Source organism: Dipteris shenzhenensis, chromosome 17 (genome assembly GCF_047967505.1).
Source record: "Dipteris shenzhenensis isolate YYH24624 ecotype China chromosome 17, Dip_SZ_1.0, whole genome shotgun sequence".
Lineage (NCBI taxonomy): Eukaryota > Viridiplantae > Streptophyta > Polypodiopsida > Gleicheniales > Dipteridaceae > Dipteris > Dipteris shenzhenensis.
Genome location: NC_141612.1, coordinates 40,687,251 through 40,707,085, shown reverse-complemented (window position 1 = coordinate 40,707,085; position 19,835 = coordinate 40,687,251). Strand labels below are relative to the sequence as shown.

Sequence of the window (19,835 nt, the reverse complement as noted above, 5' to 3'; positions counted from 1 at the left end):
GCGAGGAAAGCCTAACCAAAACGCTGCATTAAAAAGCTTTGCCAAGATCTGGCTAAAGTGTCTATTTCATATGCAATAATTTCAATGCATAAACCCTTGTGATCTTTCGCTCGATCTGACCAAACAGAATCTAACTTTCGAGACATACCTACAGAAATTCAGGGATCTACAAACTCGGGCTACAAAGACCATTCTTCTTATAGTTTCATGAATGAAATGACTGAATGAATGGCTAATTATGGTATTCTTGCTATGCATTACAGCTTGCTATTAGTAAGATATCATGGCTCCCGAGACATGAGGACGTAAAAGTGATGACAGTAGAAGATATGTCAAATGTAAGTGTAACTTTTGTCATGGTATATTTCATGGCTCAGGGACTAGGAGATGAGCACACCTCCTTGGTCAAAAGAGTGGAAATATTAGAAAATGTGATGGTCCTAATGTCCAATCAGCCATTGTTTCTCTTACTAGGAAAAAAGCCTTCCTTGCAATAGGAGAGAATTCAACATGTTAATCCATCCAACATTCCTTCAATGTCACAAGATCAATATAATGAGGAGGTATTTACAATTTCAAGGAGGCAGGGTCCATCCATTTTTTCTACTCATGAAACTGAAGATCCATCCTCTAATAACCTCATGGCTACACTTGAACTTCAAATAGTTGGCTGCTCACATAGAGGGCCTATGTATCAACAACCATCAATTGAGAAGTCATTTAAAGGTAAATTTATCGAGCAAGAAGTTATGGATGCAATATGCTGAATAGGATTTCCTTTAAGCATGGTAAATAGCCCACATTGGAAGAGAGCATTTGCTACAATTGCTAAAGTCGATCCAAGGTTTAAAACTCCATCTTACAAGTCAATGTGCACAAGTATTCTTGATAAAGTCTATGAGAAGTATCAAGGTCGTGTACAAGCTGTTGTGTATGAAGGCATAGAAAAAACTAGATGTACCATTGTGTGTGATGATTGGAAAAATGTTAATCATCGTTTGTTATTGAATTTTATGGTTGTTACTCCATGAGGTGAGGGATTCTTTAAATCAATTGATTGCATAGGGAAGAAGAAAATAGGTTGCTTCATTACATCTGGCTACCCTAGTTGCCATTTGGTAAGGATATCATTTACACTCTACGGTCCACCTGGAAGCGTGGGACTCCAAGCTCCATGGCGACTATCGAGAGGCGTGCTCGTTTCTGCAAGGCTTGGCCTGCAGGAGTTTTCTACATCTTCACCCCGCGAGAAATTTGCTGGTTGTATGGTCCCCCCCGCTTGGCTGTTAGCCCCAGTACCATAGATCCCCTAGACAGTGAGCTGGGTTTCTCTAGAACAGGCCGGTTCTTTCTTTTGGCCTTTTCCAATTTTTTACATACTCAGCACTTCTTGTGCTCAAGTTGCATCCTTATCCTTGGCTAGTGCCCTAAGTGTGTTTCACAGAAAAATTACTAATCAAAGTTTGGCCTTGGGTGTGAAGAACCAGCCTAGTCGAGAATGCAAATGTGTGCAATGAATGCAGAATTTGAATGCCGATTGGCCCTCCAATGGGGAAGAGCGCCCTCTTGAGAGTACTTGTTTCTGTTTCGACCTACATGCAAGGTGTGTGAGTGATGGCAGATGAATGCAAGGTGAATGAAGAATGCTACGTGAGATTCACAATGAAAGAGTGATACCCTTTAATTAATGTCCCTTGAGATCACTCAAGTTCCATCTTCCCATTTACACCCACCCTTAGCCTATGACCCATGCATCTACCATTCAATGCACCTTAATGCACCCTTCCCTTCCTATTGCCCCTAGGACCTAGACACGTGTGTGCACATTTTTAATAATAGAATAAGTGTCACATGTCCAAATTTGATGCCGTCTGAAGCAACGGCTCTAGCTCGACTAGTCCTATCTACTAAGATGAATATTTATTCTTTGCCCATACTCTACAATGAATATGCCTACTCTCTATTCAGTTCACACATCCATACACCAGTGTTGGCTGAATGGAGAGCATTTATTCTTGGTTCTATGTTCACCGTAGAGTCCTGGGATGAGGACATAGAAGCCTCACCCTCCTGCTTGGATGTTTTGCCTTTCCTTGTGCCCCGTCCTCCCGTACGACTCCCTTCCATGCACTCTATTTCCACGCTACGTAGTGTCATGTGCACGGATTGGTATCCGACGTGTACTTGGTACACAAGACTAGCTCAGGTAGCTTGGGGAGGCTTAGAGCTAGGCAGGCTTGATTCTCCGGTTGAGTGGCAAGGGTACGAACTAGTTAGAGGTCTTTGCTATTTTTGGCGCTTGGGGCCCGAGTCTATATAAGGGGCCCAAAGGTTCAATTCTCAGAGATAGCCGATGGGAGCAAGTTTCGTTCCCTTGGTGGGATGGGACACCAAGCTGGTTAGGATCTGGTTGGGAGTTCGTGCTAGTAGCTCAGCTCGTGGCTCGGAGGGGACATCTCCTGATTCGGGATCACATCCCGTAGATGTCATGGTTGGGTGGTGAGCAGAGCCTGCTCAGTTTCCTCACCTTGTGTGTGTTCTTGTGTTTGCTTGCAGATCAGAGGTTTCAGGAGTGCTGGGGACGTGTCAGTTGGTATCAGAGCCAACTCCTGAGGTAGGAACTTCAATTGCGAGAATTTTGGACGATTTCTCCTCAGGTATGTCCTAATTTCGAAATTCGTGCTGCAAGTGTCTGCTGGTTCATCGCTTAAGGGAAGTGGTATTAGATTGGGATAGAAGGAAGGAGAGAGAGAGAGTGCAGGGTGATTTCGTTGCAAGAAGTGAGGGGTTGAGAGAGAGGGAGAGAGGTGTAGTTAGGAGGAAGTAGTGGGGTCCAGGTAGAGGCGTCAGAAGGGAGTCAGGAGAGAGCGTAAAGTTGGGGCGAACCCAAGGGGATCCCGCATGTCGGCTGGCTGCTCAGGGGTTGTGATGGCAGGTAGAAGGGGAACGTAGGAAGGTGCGCAACTGGATAGGGATAGATCGCAATTTGGGTCAGCTGCTTTCCCGGGGGGGGCCTGGGGGCTTTAAAAAAGCACTACCCCTCCGTTTTTGGAGGGTGAGCTTTTGGAAAAGCAGGGCTTTACTAAAAGCCTGCTCTCCCGCTATAAGTTCGGTCAAATTGCCTTCTCCCATAGCCTACAGATTGCGCAGAATTCCAGCCCCTCTACACCTTCACGCCCGGGAGCCAGAATACTTGTACGGGCTGCTACAGTCCTTCGTATGGACAGCCAGGAGCGGAGTCCCAGGTTCCAGAATCTGAGCTAAATCGTTAGCTCAGCTCAGCCAGCTTACCTTCTTCATCGACCAGCTTTCCCTTCTTCCATCGCCTCCTTCTTGGCCAGCTTCCACTTCGTTTCTACCTCCTTGCTCCGAGGCCACCTGCTTATTTCTCTTCTCTAGCCTATCTTCTTTTCAGATCAGCTCAGCCAGCTTACCTTCTTCATCGACCAGCTTTCCCTTCTTCCATCGCCTCCTTCTTGGCCAGCTTCCACTTCGTTTCTACCTCCTTGCTCCGAGGCCACCTGCTTATTTCTCTTCTCTAGCCTATCTTCTTTTCAGATCAGATTTCAGTCATGGCTGATTCTGTAGACCCTGAGCTTGCGATGGGAGACTAGGATTTGAACTACCATGCGGATGATGACCAGGGTCTCTACGATGATCTGATTACGAAAAAGGCCTTCAATGAATTCACCACTGCTCTTGATGGAAAGTTTGAGCAAGTTAATACGAATCAAACGGGGTTGACACAGCAACTCCAAGGGATTCAAACTACACTCACACTTTTGACTAGCACTGTTCAGGCACTCACACATGTGGATGCCATGGCTTCAGTGTTAGGTCCGAACATCACTCCAAATCCTTTTCCTGGAGACCAGAAGTCTCGTACCAAGGAGGTTGTTGACACTTGGTTGCACAAGTGGCAAGTACACTTCCAGTTTCACCCTTATCCAAATGACAAGAAAATACAGCTTGCAGCGGGGTTTATGTCAGGAAAGGCTTTATTGTGGTGGAAGGAACTCCAACCCAAGCCTGCAACATGGAACGAATTCGAAGGGGTCTTCAGGAAAGAGTTTCTGAAGAAGGAGGAAGATTACAATATCGTAGGCAAGCTCAAAGCCCTTGATATGTCCAAGCTGAATTTGACTTTTGAGGTCTATCTTCAGAGGTTTCGGGATTTGCAAACCAGAGCTACAAAGATGGATCCAGTGACCTTGTTAGGTTTCTTTGTGGATGGTTTGCCTAACTTGTACAAGTTACAGATCAAGAACAACAAGTGTAGCACGTTGCAAGAGGCCATGAATTACACACGTATTTATGATGATACCATGGCCAGTGCACAGGGAACCACAGTTGCCGACACGGGTGGGAAGAACAAATGGAAGTTCTTTCAGTCTACCACTGGTACCGGGGAGATGAAGTCTATAGACAACGCCTCCAAGAAACATTTGACTCAGGCAAAGAATGGTCGTGCCCGTTTCCTTCGTACCTTGAAGCTCAAGAAGGAAGGACGTTGCTTCTTCTGCGAGGAGCGGGACCACACTAAGAATGATTGCCCTAAGCGCAAGAACCAGAAGTACGCGTCGGGACCGAAGCTCCAGACGGGTCCGGGTACCAAAGCTAAGGGAGCTAATTAAGTTGCGATGACAGGTATTTCTGTAAATGTCATTACCTGCCCACTTTCTTGTAATTGCACTTTTAATACTTCATTATTTGGTTCCCATGATCTTTTCCGAGTTTATGGAGAAGTTAGGGACCAAAGAGTTCACATTCTCTTTGACCCGGGCAGCTCTCACAACTTTGTTAATTACAAACTTGTGCAGAAGATGGGGCTGTCCACGATACCTAGCGATCACACCTATGAGGTGCAGCTTCCAGCTGGGAAGGGGATCGCAAGATTGAAGCCCTTTCTATCCGGATTCAAGAATACACAGCAGCTCTTACGTGCTATGTCATGCACTTGGAGCATGTGGACTTGTTAATCGGAATAGAGTGGTTTAAAACCCACGATATTCAGATTGGATGGAAGGACCATACTCTTTCTTTTTTGGATAAGGACAGCCAATTTTGTATTCCGTGTGATAATATTCCCTCTTCTCAGGGACCTATTATATCTGCGATGCAGCTTTGAAATATATTAAACACTTCTCATTATGATGTCTATCAGTGTGTTTTGATTCCACTTTCTTCATTTGTTGTCTCTGTTAATAACAAGAATGATTTAAGTGTGTTTGAACACCGTGAATTGAGAACGTTGTTAGATGATTTCATGGATGCATTCCCTACTCAACTGCGGAAGGTTTACCTCCAGAATGGGCAGTAGATCACCGCATAGACTTAGTACCTGGGGCTCAACCTATTAGTGTTCCACCTTATAGGATGAGCCAGCTTGAGGAGGATGAGTTAGCTTCACAGCTACAGGATTATTTGAATATGGGCTATATTCGCCCAAGTAAATCACCTTGGGGAGCACCTGTCCTCTTAAGAAAGAAGAAAGATTCTACATGGAGAATGTGTATAGATTATAAACGATTGAATAAAGTGACACTTAAGAATCGATACCCTCTACCTTGTTCCGATGATCTAATAGACCGTTTGGCCGGAGTGAAGTATTTCACTAAGATTGATTTGCGAACGGGTTATCACCAAATCCGTATCTATGCTAAACACATAGATAGAACCGCATTCTGAACTAGGTATGGCCACTACGAGTTTCTTGTATTACCTTTTGGTTTGACCAATGCTCCTGCCACCTTCCAGCAAATGATGAACGATTTGTTCCGAGATTTTCTGGGCAAATTCGTTGTAGTGTTCTTAGATGACATCTTGGTATATAGCCGAACGCTAGAGGATCACATAGGACACCTCCGGATTGTCTTAGTTATTCTAAGACAGCATAAGCTCTATGCCAAGATGAGTAAATGTGACTTCTTTATGAAGGAGATCATTTATTTAGGACACAAGATTTCTTCTGAAGGTATTAGCATTGAACTGGATCGTATCCATAAGGTTTTAGAATGGCCTATCCCTCAGACTATGAAACAACTTCGTTCTTTCCTAGGATTTACGGTATTTCTACGGAAGACTGTGCGTGATTATTCACATCACGGCACCCCTGACAAACATATTGAAAGGTCGTGGACGCAGGTCTACCCAACCGATCTCTTGGAATGACGCATTGAACAAGGCTTTTGAAACCTTGAAGTTAACTATCAAGGAAGCACCCATTCTTGCATTACCCGATCCTACCCGGCCTTATGTTTTAGAGGCCGATGCGAGTGATTTTGCGATTGAGGCAACTCTATTCCAAGAGGGCAGACCTGTAGCTTTTGAGAGTAAGAAGCTAGACGACACCCAATATCGTTGGCCCACACTAGAAAAAGAACTCTATGCAGTAGTGTATGCCCTTAAGGTTTGGAGACACTACTTGTATGGTTCGAACTTTCTTGTATTGACCGATCATCAGTCAATCAAGTATGTGTGTGATGGGTCTGAATTCAGGGGATGGAAAGCTAGATGGGCAGAATTAATGCAAGATTTTGATTTTGAAATACGTTATCGCAAGGGTTCATTGAATAGTGTGGCGGATGCCTTAAGTCGAGTCAAGTTTGTAAATGCTATGTCATTTACGGAAATATCCTCAGACCTATTTCAATCCTTGAGAGGGCTTTGCGCAACTGATAGTCATTTCAGTTCTTATTGGCAAAAAGTCCAGGATGGGAGCTTCATGGTTGACCAGGACTGAAGGATTGTGCCACCTACGATACAGGCGACGAGAGGTCACTGGATGATTAGGAATGGCTTGCTGTTCCGGAATGGAAAGATTTGTGTGCCAGATGTTCTGGAACTTTGATCCAAGATTCTCTGGGAGTGTCATGATGCTCCTAGTGCTGGACATCCAGGTATACATTGGACTCTGTCTCTTGTGACGCATTTCTTTTATTAGCCTAAAATGTGTGCATTTATTGAAAACTATGTTGTAGGTTGCCGGGTTTGTCAAGTTACTAAGGCATAACGCCTTAGAAGCGCAGGTTTATTTCAGCCATTACAGATTCCAGGGAATAAATGGAAAGTATTTCTATGGATTTTATTACTGGTTTGCCTCGAACGCGCAAGGGTCATGACTCCATTTGGGTCATAGTCGACCGTCTGACAAAAATGGCTAGATTCTTACCTACTAGAACAACTATTTCAGCTATTCAGCTGGCTCACGAGTTTGTGGACCACTTGTTTAAGCTGTATGGTTTGCCCTCTGACATAGTCAGTGACAGGGACTCAAAGTTTACAAGTAACTTTTGGACACTTGTTTTTGAGAAGTTAGAAACTACTCTAAGTATGAGTTCCTCAGATCATGCACAATCCGATGGCAGTACAGAGAAGTTCAACCAATTGGTTGAAGATATGCTTCGGGCATATGTTTCTAAGAGACAGTCTTCATGGGAAGATTATCTACCTATGATAGAATTTGCTTATAACAGTGCAAAGCATTCAAGTACTGGTTACATTCCTTTTATGCTTATGTACGGGTTTCAACCTAAGTCACCAGTTAAAGAAAATCCAAAATGATGCTGCAAAGACCTTCTTGCTAGACATGCAGGAAATGTTGCAGTTTGCCAAGGAGTCTATTAGAAGTGCCCAAGATCGGGATAGATTTTATGCTAATAGACATCGTTCACCTAGAGAGTTCTCTGAAGCAACGATGGTATATTTCAGAATTCCCAAGGAATCCAAGAGCCTAAGTACTGGTTTGGTTCCGAAATTATCCCCCAGATACTGTGGTCCGTTCAAGGTTATTAAAAGAATTGGACCAGTTGCATATCGACTAGAATTGCCTCCTGATGTTAAAGTACATCCAGTCTTTCATGTCAGTAGACTGAAAGAAGTATTGGGTGCGGATGATCAACTTGTTTCTCCTCAAGAAATAATAGAAGTTACAGATTTGACTTTTATTCCACACGAACCTGAGTGTATTCTTGAATTTCGTGAAAGACTGATTCGTAATCGAACTATCACGGAATACAAGATCAAGTGGAAGGATCGTGTTGAGGAGGATGCAACATGGGAGATATTACAGAACCTCCAGAGGACATTCCCGGGTTTTTTCGCGAACTCAGGAGTGAGTTCTCAGAGGAGGGGAAGTATGTCATGTGCATGGATTCGTATCCGACGTGTACTGGGTACACAAGACTAGCTTAGGTAGCCTGGGGAGGCTTAGAGCTAGGCAAGCTTGATTCTCGGGTTGAGTGGCAAGGGTACGAACCAGTTAGAGGTCTTCGCTATTTTTGGCGCTTGGGGCCCGAGTCTATGTATAAGGGGCCCAAAGGTTCAGTTCTCAGAGAGAGCCGATGGGAGCAAGTTTCGTTCCCAGGTGCTAGGTCTGATCCTAGATTGAGTCGCGGACGCGCGCCTGCATCATAGCGTAGCCCAAGGCCCAACAGTAGATCCTAGGCTTCACAGTGCCACCTGGTGGTATGGGACACCAGGTTGGTTAGGATCTGGTTAGTAGTTCGTGCCAGTAGCTCAGCTCGTGGCTCGCAGGTGACATCTCCTGATTCGGGATCACATCCCATAGATGTCATGGTTGGGTGGTGAGCAGCCTGCTCAGTTTCCTCACGTTGTGTGTGTTCTTGTGTTTGCTTGCAGATCAGAGGTTTCAGGAGTGCTGGGGACGTGTCACGTAGGCTGCTGTCCTACACGCTTGCACCCTCCCTCGTGCTTGCTCCTTCTCCTTCTCTTCCCATCCCGGTAGTGGATCGTCGCTGCTCTGATACCAAATGTGAAGAACCAGCCTAGTCGAGAATGCAAATGTGTGCAATGCATGCAAAATTTGAATGGCAATTGGCCCGGCAGATGAATGCAAGGTGAATGAAGAATGCTACGTGAGATTCACAATGAAAGGGTGATACCCTTTCATTAATGTCCCTTGAGATCACTCAAGTTCCATCTTCCCATTTACACCTACCCTTAGCCTATGACCCATGCATCTACCATTCAATGCACCTTAATGTACCCTTCCCTTCCTATTGCCCCTAGGACCTAGACACGTGTGCGCACATTTTTATTAATAGAATAAGTGTCACATGTCCAAATTTGATGCCGTCTAAAGCAGCGGCTCCAGCTCAACTAGTCCTATCTACTGAGATGATCCACCGCCATAACAAATCGGTCAGTGTCCATAAATACATATACATGTTACACCATTGGCGTATATATAATGTTTTAATGTCTACTAATCACGGATTAGTGATTTCTCTTGTCATGACATCGGGAGGCATCTTCCAACCATACACTCAGCTTGACAATCTAGCGTCCCTAACATTTCAAAAAGAGAAGCCTTCACTAGCTCTTAGAACGATCCTTTCTGACAAATATTTATAACTTGCAGCCTTTGGGCCCTCCTTGCTTGACAGCGTCAGCAGGTTCCAATTGGGGCTCCAATTGGGTTAACATAGATTCCACTAGTTGCAAGTCAAGGAAACTTCCTCTTCTTTTCCTGGTCTTCTATAAGCTTGCGTTACTCCTTATGTAATTCCACCTCTTTCTAACGTCAGCCATATTCCCGGAATATTCTGGTGTGGTTATGGTGAAGTGGAAAACCAGAGGGCTCGACAGTGTTTGGCTGATGGGAGCCTAGAGGATCGGGGACTAGGAACTATCCTAGGCCTAGACAAGAATGGGGAGTGCAATGTTAAGGCCTAAAGGGCAATAAGGTACTAAGGTCCTTTATGGACATGTGGCACTCAGGTGGGCTCCAAGTGGCAAGCACTGGGTTCAAGGGAGATTAGAGAGGCTCCACAAAAGGAAGAAAAGAGAGGGAGTACTCTGGGAATCGAGGCTGGGTGGATAATCAAAGAGAGACCTTTTTGTGGTCATGTTACATTGGTATCAGAGCGAAGGGGGCGAGAGTAAGGGTGTCAAGAAATACCATAAAGGACGTTTGTGGTGGATGATGATGGCATGTTTCACATGAAGAGACGAGGCAATGGAGAGCTTGGAACCTAGACTCTATAGTGCAGAATTGCAGAGTCGTGCGGCACAGCGGATTTCAAATCTGCTACAGTGGCACAACAGCAGCCAGGGACAATCGACTCAGGAGAACTGTGTGCACTATAATCTAGTACTAGTAGGCTACTAGTACTTAAAGAATCAGAGGACCGTTGCAACAAGAGCTGCTAGCCTGCTGTTAATTAAAGTGGCACAGCGGAAGCGCAGATAAAAGATGCGATTGATACATTCTTGCAAAAGTGGCAAGACTTCCATCGACTAAGGAACACTCCTCCTAAAAATCAAGTCGTGGAAGCAAGTCTTTCCCTTGGAAATAAAGCCTATAAATGGTGGATGAGCCTCCAAGGAAAATGATAGAATTCCTAGGTATTGGACTGAGATTGAACAAGCCTTCCTAAAAGGGTTTTTACCGGAAAATGAATTAGAAAGAGCGTGGAAGGCTTGGGATAATTGCACTATGGGTAAAAACACTCTAGTCTAGTACATAGCGAGCTATAGGGAGGCAGTCCTTAAGCTGAAGGGAATTGATGAATTCCAAAAGATAAGGGGTTTCGTGAGAGGTCTCAAAGACACTTATAAGGTTTGAGGTGAAAAGAAATTCTCCTAAAACCTTTGAGGAAGCCATTAAGTATGCCCAAATATATGATGATACGATGGGGAAATTCAAAGTTGGAACTTCAGAACAAACAAGTTTTGTTCCAAAGTTCAACAAATTTCCCAATTTGAAAAGGAAGGGACACTTTAAGAAGGAGGTTCCTCAAGCACCACCTAAGAGACCTCAAACACAAAATTATCCTCTCTTGAAGAAAAAGGATTATGAAAGGGCCAGGCAAGAAAATCTTTGCTTCAAATGTTTGGGCAAAGACCATGCTGCTTGGAACTGCCCTAAAAATAAACCAGCGGGAGCTAAAGCCCCAAATAGACCTCCACAAAAACAAGTACATGCGGTGCAAGTGTTGCCGCTTAATGGTACTAAAAAGTACACTGAGGTAGAGGTCTATCATGAGGATAGCACCCACATGTGCTATCGGCAATGTAACAGCCCACCTTTGGTCCTCATGATCTAATGAGGATGCATGGAAAAATTAAGGTGCAAAGAGTAAGAGTAATGGTCGATGATAGTGCAACACATAATTTCTTGAACTACTCATTAGTTAAGAAATTAAAATTGCCTGAGAGTCCCAATGTCCATAAATATGTGGTCTCTTTGGCAAAGGGCAGTGATAAAAAAGTTTGGGACACCATGATACATGGTGTGGAGGTGGATATTTGAGGTTATCAGGATGCTTTGGAATTCCAAATCATGCATCTCAACCGAACAGATATAGTGCTTGGTCGAGAATGGCTGTATAGTCTTGGGCACAGCTTATAGTGGAGTTATCTTAATAACTCCATTATGTTTCAAAAAGAGGGTAGAGTCTTCCAGATTCAAGGAGAACATGATGTGCCTACCTCTCCTCTTATTTGTTCGATGAAACTGGAACGCCTACTACACTAAGAAGAATGCGAGGTATATCTATGTGAACTTACTTTTATTGGTGATTTTATGTCTTCTGCATCGGAAAGAAGTAATGTTGTTTTTATAATAATAAAAAGTATAAATCTTCTTTCAATGATTTAATGTTTAAATTTAAAGATGTTTTTCCGTCTAATTTACCTGATGGTTTACCTTCTGAGAGAGAAGTAGATCATAAAATAGATTTAATTCCTAGATCTACCCCTGTTTGTAAACCCCCATATAGGCTTAGTCAAATGGAGGAACGTGAGGTCGAAAGACAACTAACGGACTATCTTAGGAAGGGCCAAATCCAACCAAGTAGCTCACCTTGGTCTACACCAGTTTTACTGGTAAAGAAAAAGGATGGTACTATGCGTTTATGCAAAGATCACCGCGCACTAAATAAAATCACCATAAAAAATAAGTATCCTATGCCTCGCATTGATGAGCTCTTTGATTCTTTGATCAATTGCAAGGGACAAAATACTTTACTAAAATTGATTTAAGATTAAGATATCACCAAGTACGAATTAGGGAAGAGGATGTCCCGAAGACATTAATTCGTACTAGGTATGGGCATTATCAATTTAAAGTAATGCCATTTGGATTAACAAATGCTCCAGCAACTTTCAAAACACTTATGAATAGTGTCTTAAGGCCATATCTAGGAGAATTTGCGTTAGTATTTTTAGACAATATCCTTATTTATAGTAAAACCAGGAAAAAGCATTTAGAACATTTGCGAAAAGTGTTCCAACTGCTTAGAGATAATTCACTCTTTGCTAAAGAATCCAAATGTGAATTCTTTGCAAAAGAAGTGAAATACTTGGGACATATAATATCCCAAGAAGGGGTTCGTATGGACCCTGACAAAGTAAGGGCCATATTGGAATGGCCACATCCTACAAATCTAAAAGAATTACAGATATTCTTAGGTTTGTCAAGATTCTATAGGAGATTCATCCAGGATTACGCTAGGATTGTTGTTCCGATGACGGACCAACTTAAGGGGAAGGGAAGCACCTTCATATGGGATGAACCTCAAAAGAGAAGTTTTGAAAAATTAAAAGTAGCTATAGCAGCAGCTCCTGTCTTAAAAGTAGTAAATCCCAATGAACCATTCGTGGTTGAGACAGATGCCAATCATTTTGTTGTTGGGGCGGTACTTGTACAAAAAGGTCGACCAGTGGCTTGCCCAACAGAATTACTCAGCATATGAGAAGGAACTATATGCTATAGTCTATGCTTTAAAAAAGTGGAGGCACTACTTATATGGTGCAACATTTGAGATCATATTTAATCAGGAGAACATTAAGTGCATTTATAATCAGCCAAAGCTTAAAGGTAGAAAAGCTAGATGGGTTGAGTTAATGCAAGAATTTGATATACAATTGACATATAGAAAAGGGAAGTTCAATGTGGTAGCAGACTCTCTTAGCCGAATGCCAATTGTTAATGGATTGAGTTTTACTCAATTTCAGAATGATTTCCTAGAGTTCTTAAAGTAGAAATGTCAGTTTGATCCTCACTTCTCTGAAATATGGAAAGCAATTAGAAATAGGGATCCAACTAATCGAGAGGCTTTCACTGAGGAGTTGCATGGAAATGGCGACACACCACAAGTTGGTGATAAAGGACTGAAGTGGAAAAAATATACTATTGAAGATGGCTACCTGCTCTACAAGGGTAGAGTATGTGTCCCGGATAATAATGACATTAGGCGCCAAATCCTTTTTGAATGTCATGATAGTCCAAGTGCTGGACACCCCTGAATTCAAAAGACATATGTGCTTCTGAAAAGACAATTCTTTTGACATGGAATAGGTAAGGACGTCCAAGATTATGTATTGAAGTGCCAAAAATGCCAAGTCAATAAGACTGAACACCTTAAGGTAGGAGATCTCCTACACCCATTGGAGATTCCATCTGGCAAATGAGAAAGTATCTCCATGGATTTCATTGTGGGATTACCTAGGACATAAAGGGGGCACAACTCAGTGTGGGTGATTGTGGATCAGTTGACCAAGATGACTCATTGTATTCCTGTCAGTGAAGATGTTAAAACTCTAGAATTAGCTAGGCTATTTGTGGAGCATATCTATAACTGTATGGGCTACCAGCCGGTATTGTTAGTGACCGGGATAGCAAATTTAACAGCCATTTTTTAAGGGCTGTGTTTAAGAGGTTAAAAACTTCATTGAATATGAGCACCGCGGATCATCAACAGAGTGATGGTCAAACTGAAAGGGTCAATCAGATCATTGAGGATATACTTCGAGCATATGTAAGTAAACGGAAAACTAATTGGAAATAATATCTGCTCATATTAGAATTTGCATATAACAGTGCCAAACATTCAGGTACGGGTTTTTATCCATTCATGATTATGTATGGATTTCAGCCAAGAGCCCCAATGACAATGGGACTCGAAAAAGAGAAGGTTTAAGCCGCCAAAGACTTTCTTGAAGATATGAATCAAACACTTAAGTTAGCTAAAGATAGCATAAGAAGATAGAGCACGAAGTTATGCAAACCCCCACCGTAGAAAGTTGGAGTTTGAAGTAAATGAGAAAAGTCTACCTTAAGGGTACCTGAATCTTCAGAATCTCTAAGATAAGTATATGTCCGAAGTTGTCTTCTAGGTATTGTGAACCATTCACAATTCTAAGAGGATTGGAGAACTTGCTTACAAATTAGCCTTACCTGAGGGCTGTAGAGTACATCCAGTTTTTCATGTCAGTAGGCTAAAAAGAAAATTAGGAGATGATGATAATCTCATTGGAATTTGGAAACGAAGTCCTAGTTAAACTCATTGAACCTACATCTTTACCACACGAACCAGAAAGAATTTTAGATAAACAATAAAAAGAACACGACATACTATATGGCAAGAATGTTTGGTTAAGTGGAAAGATAGATCTGAAGAGAGTTCAACATGGGAAAGGGCAAGCAGTCTCCAAAGGAGGTTTCCCAATTGTTTTGGAGGACATAAACCATTCTTAAGGGGAAGGGAATGTTACGTCAGCCATATTCCCGAAATATTCTGGTGTGGTTATGGTGAAGCGGGAAACCAAAGGGCTCGACAGTGTTTGGTTGATGGGAGCCTAGAGATCGGGGACTAGGAACCTAGGCCTAGGCAAGAATGGGAAGTGCAATGTTAAGGCCTAAAGGGCAGTAAAGTACTAAGGTCCTTTATGGACATGCGGCACTCAGGTGGGCTCCAAGTGGCAAGCACTAGGTTCAGGGGAGATTCTATAAAGAGGCTCCACAAAAGGAAGAAAAGAGAGGGAACTCAAGGAGAGTTCACGTACGGTTGGAAGAGGGAGTACTCTGGGAATCGAGGCTGGGTGGAGAATCAAAGAGAGCCCTTTTTGTGGTCATGTTACACTCTTCTAGTTCAAGGGTCCCTATCTATTACCAGAGTCGCATAAGACCGCATTTTGATTTTTCAATGTCTGATAGTTTTTGTATTTACTTTTTGTATACCATCTTCCAAAAAATGGAACTCCTTCATGGCCTGAATCAACCCAGTGTTTCTTGTGAGTCAATTTACATGTGTCACATTCCTTTCCTGATGAGTGTCAATCACATTTTATAATCATCCACCTCCCAATGCATGTATCTTGTGAGTCAATCTAAAATGTGCCACATTCCTTTCCTAACTTGTTATCTTCTATGAGTGGCCAATCACATCTTCTAGTCATCCAAATCCCCATGTATGTTCTATACCTTTTCTTGGTAACTAAAAGATCTTGTGCATTTTATTCACAAGCACAAATATGTCTCCCTGAAGAATTACACCAACATCAAGTTGACCAGTATTGGGCTGTACAGGATCATCCAGAAGGTTGGGGAAATAGTATATCAATTGGAGTTTCCACCTACATCTGCAATTCTCGATGTGTTTCAAATGTCATTAGTACAACCACATGTGGATCAGAATGGACAAAAGTTTTCCACCTATGGGCCAAGAGGGACACACCCTCTACATTCTCGAGAAGATAGTGGATTTAAAAGACCTGTAATAATCCCACTGTGTTATAGAATATACAATCATGTGTCCACTACCATACCATCTTAACACAAGAGAGCTTGCTTGCTACAGCAGGAGTGGAAGATTTCTCCAAGGTCACACGTGTGCATGCATGTACACTTTATGACTGGAAGAAGTACACTCAGATGTACAGCCAAAAGAATATAGATAGACATGTAAATCCAGTGCAAAACCTGTCCAAAATCGTACCAGCACCTGCAGCATACTATGGCTGAGGTAAGCCCTCATATGCCGCACCACTGATATAGCCTCTTCCTCTTCTGCATGTCCCTTCCTGTAGGCTTCAATAGCTACAAGGTGAGCCCTCCTGCGCACCCTCTTCTGCACCACAATAGGCTCTTATAGCGCTGTGTAGATCTCTTCCTTTGTGTGCTCCTAGAAGGCCTTCGCTTGAATAGACTCCAACTACTAGTAGAACTTCTCAACTGCCCATACGTGGTGACTTGGGCTACCCCCATGGCTGCCTACAATCCAATGCAATAAGGATACGAACATGCAGCCCATGTGGCAGCCAGATTGCTGCCACCTCACAAGTGCGGAGGTGACCAGTCTAGCAGATTCAGCCCTCCAAACAACATCCCGAGTTCTCTTTGGAGGACTGCGTCTGGGAGACCATTGCTAGCATCACAGCTTGGAACATCTTGGGGGTACAATGCAACCTTGTGATGCAAGGCCAGCAGGTTTGTCCTACCGCCACTCACAGCAACGTACAGTTGGACATTATTTACACCTTGTGTGCAATATAGGAGCAAGATAAAAACGGTCACACAAAAACCGGTGAGTGTTGTGAGTGTTTTTGCAAAGCCTAGACTGCACATATTTTCTATGTTCTCATGTACCTTAGGGCAGATGAGGAATAGAAAGAGGAAGGTAATGTTTCCCAACCTCAATCACCCAAAAAAGTGACCAGACTGAGGATAGATAATATTGAATCCTAGGATTTTCTTTTCACCGTTGAAAGGCCTTTAGGCTGTTATATCAGTCCAGGCATACACACAGCTTGTGATCAGATCTAGCAAGGATTGGCTTGAGACCAGACCTAGCAAGATGGGATATAGACACCTCTGGCATAACTGTTTCATTTGAAAGAGACAAAATTCCACAATATCGCTTTAAAACATCAACCTAGAATATAGGACATTAATTTAGGTGCTAGGAACCTAAAATATAAATCCTAGTTGGGCACCAGGGCACCTCATTTGGTGTGTGTCATGCACGCCTCTGCCTTAGTGTAGGTTGGTGAGCAGCATTCAACTGTAGTGTTTCCCTCTGGGAGTGAGGGATGCAGGTTCATGTATTCCTGATTCTGAATCCAAATTGTCTCGATCATAGGCTATGGGGTGGTATAACTATGGAGTCAATAGCTGGGTGATGATAACGTTAGCTCTTCTTTTAGGGTCGTCTTCAATTATAGTGCTTAACTGTAGATGTCATATGCGACAGATTCAGACCAGATGCTTCAGTTGGGTATGCACTCGCACTCCTGGATAGTAATGGAAAACCTCCAGAATTCGACAGAAGCATGGCAGTTGACAAGCATTGGCAGATGCAGATGACTTACAAATTCTCTGATTTTCCCTGGAGAGTGAATCTCTTGAATATTCTGTCGAGATTGCACCACAATCACATTCCATTGAAAAATACACAGTTGTAGCGAAATTGCAAATGTGCATTACTTGCCGTGTGATATTCTGCTTTTTGGTCCACAATAGGTGAAGGGACAGTGCATTCTGCCCACAACCAGAAACTCCTTCATCCTGCCTCTTCCAACTTCCTCCCTTCCTGTGAAAACAGCTACTTCCTTTAGTGTTCATACTTAGTTTATTTCCTTTTGTCTGTTTGTCCTATGACATGCAATGCAGATATAGGTCCCTGCACTTCCCCATTGGTGCATGTAACTGTTTGTAGACACCTATTTCTGTTGTTCTATAACTGCACAGTTCCATACAATGGTGCTATCCCATTCGAAAGACAATGCACAGGCCCTCCTGTAAATCGCAAAATGTAAAAATTTTGAAGGCTGAAATTTCGATTGAATGAGTGCAGGCTGTGTCCTGCAGTGGACAGCCATGACTAACCTTTATCATGCAGAATAGATTGCAATTTCCAGTAATGCCACTTTAAGCCCTTGCAAGAGATGAAAAAGAGAGGGAAGAGAGACTTCAGAATTCATTATACAGTAAAGACCATAAAAAGTCATATCTATTCTATAGCTGATTTGATATTATATGCCCAGCCTACCCAATAAGCCTGAGAATCCAAAGCCTTTTGCTACCCAGAAACAAGGTAGTTCAGGAACAGATATCCTTTCTTATTTCCTAAGAAGCACAATAGTGAGAAACTATATCAAAATTCTTATTGTAGACTATCGCATTTCAGAATTTCCGGTTCTAAAAAGTATCAATACATAAAGCTCGAAAAATGGCCTGGTGACCCCTCTTTCCTATGTCAAGTCTCCAGGCAAAAATATAAAGAGGTAAAAAGCATGTAATTGTACTGGATAATGCATGTTTCAAGCATTAGCATATCAGCTTCATAGGCACTGGATCTCAACAATCTACTTGCTTTTATCAATTCGGCATTTGCCCATAACATATTTCTCTGCTACTGCAGACAAACATATGCAACTCTTAACATTCAAAATGGCCCATGTTTCCTTATACACATACATTTTAATCTTCATGTTCAGTGTATTTGGGGTTACTGAACCTTAAAATAGCATAATGTGAGATTATTGGTAGTTCTAAGGAATGCAAAACTCGTCCTTGACGTTGAAGATATGCTTTAAAAGACAAGAACTAACAGTGACGCATGCATGACTAGAGATCTCTGTGCATGAGTGTTATTACTTTCCTTCTTAGCTGGACAACGTTCACCTTCTCCCTCCAACGTTTGCAAATGATCACAAATGAGAGAACATAAAAAGGAGAACACATCTTTGCAACTCACAAAGCACTGTCAATCCCATCTGATCAGATTTGTTACCGACCTGAAGTTTGGTCTCTTGTAGGCACAATACGTCAAAGTTCTCTCTCCGAGCAAGCTGCGAGATGGGATTTTCATGGTTCTGCCCCTTCTCTTTCAGAAGTGCTCTGAGGCCATTAACGTTCCATGAGAGAAGCTTCATAGAGGGTGTAGAATTGTCCAGAGGAGTTGGCCGCATAATTTCTGGATTGTATGCACTCCACTCAGGCTGTACCTTCTTATGGACAAGCATTGTCCATGGGTCCTCTCGCTTGACTAAAACTTGAACTTCCTGGCTCTTCGAGGCCACTTTCACTTCTGTTTCAGGGGGTCGAGGTCCTTTCACAACTAGTTTCCTCTTCTTTTGGGATGTAACAATCTCAGAAACTGCATCTTCACGAAGCTCATTTTGCCTTGGCAATGACAAGTTTTCTAAACTTGTTAAAGACGCTTCATAAGAAACTTCCAGGGAGCAGTCTTTTGCGTGATTAACGTTCTTCACCACAGTCGGTATCTGCTTTGCCACCAATTTTCTCTGAGACCTTCTTGTATAGACTATATAGCCGGTGTTTGTTCTGTCAATATTTGCTTCAAGCATCTCACTTGGCAAACCTTCAAGGTGAGATTTTGACATCTTTCTTGCATTCACATAGGTATTTGTGTCACGAACAAGTCGTCTCAGTAGCTTTGTTTGGTGTTGGCATTGATAAAGAAACTTGGAAGAAAACACTACATCGCCTTTCCTACGTAATTGTTCACCCTCTGCACAGATTATCTGGGCTAGTCTATTTACCCCTTTGATCATGCTCATTTATTTCTATTTGGTTAGTCATAGTAAGGTCCACCAAATCTCCCTTATTTCAATGATGGTACGTAGACTATCTGGGTAATCCGTGATTGTTGCCTTGCTGAATCTTCTGTTACACAGTATCTTGCCAGAAATTCTGGACTCCCACCCTCAGTTTTTGCTTGCATCCGGTAGATACCAATAATCTTTCTGGCGTTCTAACAGAACTTCCACTGAAAACAGACTACAAGTTCAAATTAATATATCGGGCAACTTCACTAGAATTATATTCAGAATCTTACATCAGCCAACAACTCTAAACGTGGCATATGCAGAAAGCCATACAAGTTCTCATCCGACGAGCAGGTGCGAGTCCTGTACAAAAACTCAGTCTCAGTCCAACGTATTGGGTATACTTGTTTTTAAAAACCACCACAATGTATCGTAATACAGTCCATAGATCGATCTCTCTCTCTCTCTCTCACACAGATCCTTAAGGGTCTCAAGAGGACTTCCATACAACCATCTCT

General features: G+C 42.7%; 1 protein-coding gene across 1 annotated transcript in view; it reads right to left on the bottom strand.

Annotated features, from left to right (window-relative positions):
* Positions 1-19,469, bottom strand: part of LOC147892115 (uncharacterized) — a 29,581-nt gene extending 10,112 nt beyond the window's left edge. Inside the window, exon 1 of the mRNA XM_087388840.1 lies at positions 18,544-19,469. Within this exon, the coding sequence (XP_087244966.1) occupies positions 18,544-19,329 (786 nt within the window). The 5' untranslated portion in view covers positions 19,330-19,469. The remainder of the gene's footprint in view (positions 1-18,543) is intronic.
* Between the last annotated feature and the right edge of the window lie 366 nt (positions 19,470-19,835).